General features: G+C 40.4%; 1 protein-coding gene across 2 annotated transcripts; it reads right to left on the bottom strand.

Moving 5' to 3' along the window:
* Positions 1 to 241: 241 nt before the first annotated feature.
* On the bottom strand, positions 242 to 4,918 carry LOC139639615 (succinate dehydrogenase [ubiquinone] iron-sulfur subunit, mitochondrial). Of its 2 annotated transcripts, none has more exons than XM_071513754.1 (8): positions 4,806 to 4,918; positions 2,742 to 2,875; positions 2,555 to 2,640; positions 2,225 to 2,361; positions 1,974 to 2,090; positions 1,275 to 1,376; positions 1,024 to 1,146; positions 242 to 919 (listed from the first exon to the last, which is right to left on the bottom strand). In XM_071513754.1, the coding sequence occupies exons 1-8, from the start codon at positions 4,869 to 4,871 to the stop codon at positions 839 to 841; spliced, it is 846 nt and encodes a 281-aa protein (XP_071369855.1). In that variant the 5' UTR covers positions 4,872 to 4,918; the 3' UTR covers positions 242 to 838. The 2 variants fall into 2 exon arrangements, with proteins under 2 accessions (XP_071369855.1, XP_071369863.1); XM_071513762.1 differs by having other exon boundaries at positions 4,809 to 4,894.
* Positions 4,919 to 6,822: the final 1,904 nt, after the last annotated feature.

Genomic DNA, 6,822 nt, shown 5'->3' with positions numbered 1-6,822 from the left:
TTCCTTTTACTTGGGGACCACCGGACCAACAAGGACCCGTTTGTCTTATTAGGTATTACTTAGTGCAGACTTTATACTGTAGGTGGGGAGATAATGGTGTACAGAGTGAATCCTGTGATATGGCAAAGATGACCAGATAATGTCATTTTCTGACAAGTTAAATAGCTTCAGTAAAAAAAAAAAAGGTGCTTTCTTGTGTTGTCATTAAAAACTATACTTTTAACTTCCAGACTGAGCTCAACACATCTTTAATGAACATGTATTTAAATAATATTTACATTTTGACAGCTTTACCCCAGAGTGTTATTTAATACAACAGAGCCTACAGTATATTCACTGAACAGACAAACATTAGAATCGTGGTCCGAAGCGTTACATCTTATATTGATGTAATTATAACACAGCAGCATACACCCCTGGATTGGTTTAATACTTCTCTACATATTGTACATTGTAGTTAAGCTCACTTTTGAACACCTTGCATTCCCTTTCTTCCTTTTCTTTCCAGCACCCCCCTCTTCACACACACACACACACACACACACACACTGTCATTCACACGTACACTCTCAAAAAAAAAAGTGCCTGCATCCTATAGCAAGAGTCAGTCTCATTAAGTTGCCATTATTTAAATCACTCCTAAAATTTACCCATTAATTCACTGAGATTTAATATTTGACAACTATAAGGATAATAATAGTGAATAAGACCTCCTGAACCATGTGCAGACACTGTTTAAAAAGGCAAATGTGCAATGAAATGTTCATAATTGGTTTCTTCTCTTAATTCAGTTTGAGGTATCGCAGGTGGAAGTGGAGGCGGCTGGACTTTCAGACGCTCACGAGGCGGCTGCTTTCTTCTCCTTGTAGGTCGCCATCATCTTCTTGATCTCTGCGATGGCCTTCCCTGGGTTCAGTCCCTGTGGGATAAACCGATGAGGCGGTTAAACAGATAGTGAATGTGAGAGGGACAGAAACCCATGTGAGTGTGTGTGTGTGTGTGTGTGCATGTCCTATAATGTACCTTGGGGCAAGTCTTAGTGCAGTTCATGATAGTGTGGCAGCGGTAGAGAGAGAAGGGGTCCTGAAGTTTAGACAGACGCTCCTCAGTGAACTCGTCACGGGAGTCGATCATCCAGCGATACGCCTGTTGGCAAACATGTAGAATCATTATCATGTAGAATTGTTCACCACATTATCATCTGAATTGCAGCGATATGCGTCTCATATTTTAGAAAAAGGTTATTGACTTTGAATTACGGTGCATGTACCCACCTGCATGAGGACGGCGGGCCCCAGGTATTTGTCTCCGTTCCACCAGTAGCTGGGACAGCTGGTGCTGCAGCAAGCACACAGGATGCACTCATACAGGCCGTCCTGTTGGATTAAAGAGAACTGGTAAGTCTGACAGTCACATCACATCTGACATAGATGACAGCAGCCTCCACTTAAAGAAAAACAGTTTTAAAAAAAGCCAAACTTACGCACATAAAGCATAAAAATAATAAAAACCTTAAAAGGTCATGAACCAGTTGGCTAGCTTGCTATATTTATACGCCCATACACCCCCCCTCCCCTTTGATTGAAAGCAACAAGTTCACACCCCTTGTCTGAAGGTTGTCGAAAGGCATTCTGGGAAATGTAGGAAACCACTAAGTCAAGTAGAGGCAGGTTCAGGGAAAGTGGGCTCACCAAAAAAGTAAATTATAGCACTTCATCACAAAATAACTCCTGGAACGCACTGAACATCACAAACTGATGATATATAACAGTGAATCTAAGGGAGGATTTTTCTCAAAGACTGCAGAGTCTAACTGCAGCTGTTAAAAATGTATGCTCTCACAGCACCATGAACAACAGTATAGTATACATGTCATTGTTGTCCAAAAGCTGAGGACCTCCAACACGGCTGCCAGAGTGTGTGTTGGGTCACCTGGGAGCCCTATATTGTTTAAAATATGTATGTGTATGTACCAGTTTTTGCCTGTCCTCCACTGACTGGTGATACTGCGCCTTTCCCTCCTGCGATTCGTCCTTCTTTTTCAGGAAGGGCTCGATGGATTTGTACTGTGCGTAGAAGTTGCTCATATCCTGTTGAAAATCATACAAGAAAAACTCACAACAGGCACACAGGCAGACAATAGCTATCTGTCTATTTAAATCATTTGAATATCTACTTATACAACGCCTTCTATATTCATACTAGTTTTGTGTCTTTTACTTACAGGCACCAGATCTTTGACGACATACATGTGTGGGAGAGGGTAGATTTTGGTCGGTTTGCTTGTGTTAGTGTCGATTTTGTTGAGGCAGGCCAGTGTGTTGCCTCCGTTGATGTTCATGGCACATGAGCCGCAAATACCTGAACAAATACACAATCAAAGTGTCACTGAAATTCATTTTTGTATCACGATATATTGAATTTCTATATATCGTCCCATCCCTGCCTGTCAATATGTTTAATCTGCTCTCACATGCTTCATTTAACAGGAAAATTGTGTATGGAATATGTCTGTATTATATTCAAGGGGAATTCGAATGTTATTTCCTATTACCCTCTCGGCAGGAGCGTCTGAATGTGAGGGTGGGGTCCATCTCGTTCTTGATTTTGATGAGGGCATCCAGCACCATTGGGCCACAGCTGCAGTAGGAGGAACACGCTCATATGTTAATGCGATTGATGAAGAACGTGAAGATACTAAGACTAATATTGTTTCATCCACGGGAGCGTTCATCTCTTACTTGTTGAGATCGATTTCGTAGGTCTGCATCCGTGGTTTGTCGCCGGCGGTGTCCGGGTCCCAGCGGTAAATCTGGAACTTTTTGATCCTGGGTTCAGGAGCCGGGGCGGCCGCGGTCTGGGCGTACCGCACCGTCTGATGGAGGCAGGAACAGAGAGTCAGTAGGGATGAGAGCATATGATTCGATACGTGATACAGGGTTCACGATTCAATACAGCCATGACACGATGTAATGAATAAATTACAAATCTTTATGCGATGGCATGTGACATTAATGTTCATTTCCTTCTTTAATTCACAATCAAGTGTTTCTTCTATCCTCCAGAGATTTAGAGGAGATGCTTTTAATTTGTAATGCTTTTTATTTTGTATGCTTTTATTTCATCTTGTTTAGTTCAGTGCGACTCTCTACGCCTACCTCAGTCAAAAGTAACTCTCACATCTCCAGCTCACCCAGAATGCAGCAGCTAGGATTTTAACTGATGCCAAGTGAAGAGACCAGCTGTCCCCGACTTTAACATCCCTCCACCGGTTAGCATTAAGATTTGGATTTGGTTTTAAGATTTGGCTGATCATGTTTAAACCATGGCTAGGTCTGGCCCCTGGCTACGCTGCAGATCTCCTGAAATTCTCTAGTCCTTCTGATTATACCATTTTCAGACGTGGCCATGGTATCAAACAGTCTTTGATCGACAAATACAGTATTTACAGACAGCAGATGATTTTTGATGACATGCGGGAGAGGGTAGATTTGAGTTGGTTGGTGTTAGTGTCGGTTGTGTTTAGGCAGGTCATTTCCAATGGGCCTTCTGACTGTCCCTCAGTCCAGACTCAAACTGGAGGTGATTTTTTTTAGACTGGGGACAATTCAGTATCATCATTTAAATCACTCCTTTAAACACTTTTTTCCAGATTTGCTTTGCGTAATGCCCACTTGCAATCTTGTGTTTTTTCCTGTTTTTATATTATCTAATTTTATGTGCTTGTTTTTTTTATTTTTCACCTCTTTTATTTGGAACTGTTTCCTATTATCGCCTTATATTTTACTATTTTTATGCCTTACACTAAAGCTAACTATTATTATTATGTAGTAGTAATAGTAGTAGCAGTTTTACTGGAAATTAATAAAAGCATGGGTTGTGTACAAAACTTTATGAAGGACACACCATGACACACTGATGTCTGAAATAGCAGTTGTTTACATCAACAAAGGCTATATGAGGCAGCACTTGGTAATCCTATCCTGTAACAGCAGGGGAAAATACATATTATAAATATTATAAAATAATAAATATTATAAATTTCTATTAAATCCATTGGAACTATCATCATATTTTAAATGAGTATTGTTACTATTACAAATGATTATTAGAAATATTCCTTTCATTGAAATTCCTTTCATAACAAGGTGATGAGTCTCCCCCTAGCGGCAGCATGGCTACACTGACATACACTGTTACATCACTTTGCAGTTTCTGGTTACCTAACTGCCTTTCTCGACACAATGAAAGTTGGACTTGAGAATAATACCTGTTAAATGATTCTATAGTTATCAGAGGGAAAGTGTATTTTTTGTCACATAACGACTTTAAAACCCCCAAATTTCCCTCAAATCTGTAGTGGAAGGCTGGAAGAGTTGCACAACTGCCCAGCTCATTCTCACAATGCATAAGTCAAACAAGCGTAGAGGTCATAGTATATTGATACAGAAAGGTGGGTTGTATTACATAATTCAAATAATAACCGCCAGTCTCATTTACATTTAACAGCGAAGCTACCAGTCTAAAATGCACTTTGACTGGCTTCTTCAACATGTTGTCATGTTTAAGCAAGCAACCCTGCCCGGGGAGACAGACTCATTTATCGTTACAGAAATTAGTGTCATTTAAAAAATATACGCCCTTATTGGGAGATATAGCCTAGCATAAATAGTCACACACAAACAGTCACCAATAAGTAGACATATCCTGTCTTGCAAAGTGTAGCCTAAGTAGACTGGGTGACATTAGTCTTTTCTATTCTTTTAAAAAATAATATGACATATATTGAATTATTTTGCACTTACTACCATTGCGCCAGCATTCCTAATAGCCAAAACATTTCGGCTCAGAGCGACACAAACCACCGACATCTTCCTGCCGTCGTCTCTATATCTTAAGAACAGCAGACAAGTGTACAGTGACTTCAACCACTCAACTCTATACAACCCTAAGCCCCGCCCCCTATGTGCCTCTACGTGACGTTGAGGAGCAATGGCCCAATAGGAATGGAGTTATTGCGTCATTGTTGTTGCCTTCAAGTGCTCCCCACATGCTCCTTCTTCCCCTTTTCCAAGTGTTAAATACGACCTGCCGCTCAGTCCAGTGCTTTGGGTGGGAAATACTGACAAAGTTGACTCTAATAAAAGGGTTTTTTTTGGTTAGTGTTTCTTTATTTTATAAATGAATCGGCACACTTTGTCGGCATACTTTGTGCTGCAGCTGCAGAAGGGAGAGGGGAAACTGCACATCAGGCATGTAATGTATGTTTCTCCCATACAAATCAGTGAGAAAAGTCCCTCTTTCCCAGTCATGTTTCTGTGTAAAAGCCAAAAAGCTCATGTTTCACTATGTTGGCTCGTACATGTGCTGCTCAAGTTTGAATTGTGATATTTCCGACCGCATGTGAAGGCAGCACGTCAGAGCCTCTTTCACAACTCTCATTGCTGTAAACGGGGGTCAGTTACAGAATGACCATCAGTGCTACACAGGCCTTTCTGCGCGCTTCAGTTTAAGTGGATAAATGATGATTATGATGATTATGATGATGATTTGCTTTCCTCTTCTTTTATTCTCATAATCTTTTGCATATGATTATATTGCACATATCTTGATATACTGTATCTTGTTCTTGACAGTTTATTTTTATATATCCTATTACTACTTTGATCCAATTTCCCCACAGGAATCATTCAAGTTCCATCTCATCTTTAAAGGAGCATTCACACTTCTTTGTCATGTGCCCAGATGGTTCTACCCCTTTAATATAGTAAGACAGACATGAACCACTCTCAGCCTAAATTGCAAATCATGTGTGATTATCATGTCTACATTATCATAGGTGTGTATCATAGTGCTGCAATATCATGATTGCGTAACAGCCATCTGCCAGTCTCCCTTGGTGGACAGGCTGTTCCCATTCACCAGGACAGAATGGATGCCCTTAACAAAACTACAGCCAATCAGTGGAACAGACATACACACTATGGACTAAGACATATGGTGGAGAATTAAAGGATGGAGATAAAGACCCAAACCCAAATTTAGTCCCAGAGACCCCATAAAAGAATATATTATTGATTTAGTATTGAATTGTCTATCTACACCGTACATGGGGAGATAATAGTGGTGAGAGTGAAACCTAGGATACGAATAGTCATTCTCGAATTTCTAGTTAATTAAATTATTGCAAAATCACACTATTCCTCATTCTGCTGAGGATCCTCTGGAACCCCTCAGCGGCCCCTATGTGTCCCCTGGCCCCACTTTGAGAACCAGACTTGGAAGACGTCGTGATCCGGCCGGGTTGCGCATGCGTGGTGAATATACCAACTCAACGCACCACAAGCTGGCCGCAGTTAACTGGAAGAATAGCAGAAGTTAAGTTTTACTTTCAAAATAAATACGCAAAATTTGTCACGTGGGGAAAAAAAATGATTATTATACATTACGTAGCCGACAGTAAAACAAACATAATATAAAAATGCTTAGTGAAATCGTTACATTAAATATGGAGTGATAATCTCGCTGCAGAAAATATATTACATTATGGTGCATGGAGTGCCTTATGGATGGGTTGGCCTAACTTGAAAGCAAGACAAAAACATAAAAGGAGAAAAAAAATGCAGTAGACATCCTTCCGAGTTGTCTGGTATATGTTTTATTTGCACTTAATGCTCCAAAAACGTAGCAGTAGCCTAAATGTTCATCAATACGGCTTTTATTTTGAAAGCAATTACCGGATGTGTTCTTGTTATTTTTGAGTTGGCTTGACACTGGCTAAAAGCAGCATGGCTCCAGTGTAAACCAGCCGTGCAGCTTGTA

The sequence above is a fragment of the Centroberyx affinis genome, unplaced genomic scaffold (genome assembly GCF_046629955.1).
Source record: "Centroberyx affinis isolate AG114_WGS23_722 - 3 ecotype Tasmania unplaced genomic scaffold, CSIRO-AGI_Caff_v1 ptg000282l_1, whole genome shotgun sequence".
Lineage (NCBI taxonomy): Eukaryota > Metazoa > Chordata > Actinopteri > Beryciformes > Berycidae > Centroberyx > Centroberyx affinis.
The sequence above is the reverse complement of the archived record's forward strand: the minus strand, read 5'-3'. Positions and strand labels throughout refer to the sequence as shown.

What these genes read in the sequence shown, in the direction of transcription:
- LOC139639615 (XM_071513754.1), bottom strand. Translation starts at nt 4,871, where the DNA reads ATGTCGGTGGTTTGTGTCGCTCTGAGCCGAAATGTTTTGGCTATTAGG. An exon ending in TCGTCAAAGATCTGGTGCCT is followed by an intron (nt 2,091 to 2,224) that starts GTAAGTAAAAGA and finishes GATTTTCAACAG; the next exon opens with GATATGAGCAACTTCTACGC. An exon ending in TGGAGGACAGGCAAAAACTG is followed by an intron (nt 1,377 to 1,973) that starts GTACATACACAT and finishes TTAATCCAACAG; the next exon opens with GACGGCCTGTATGAGTGCAT.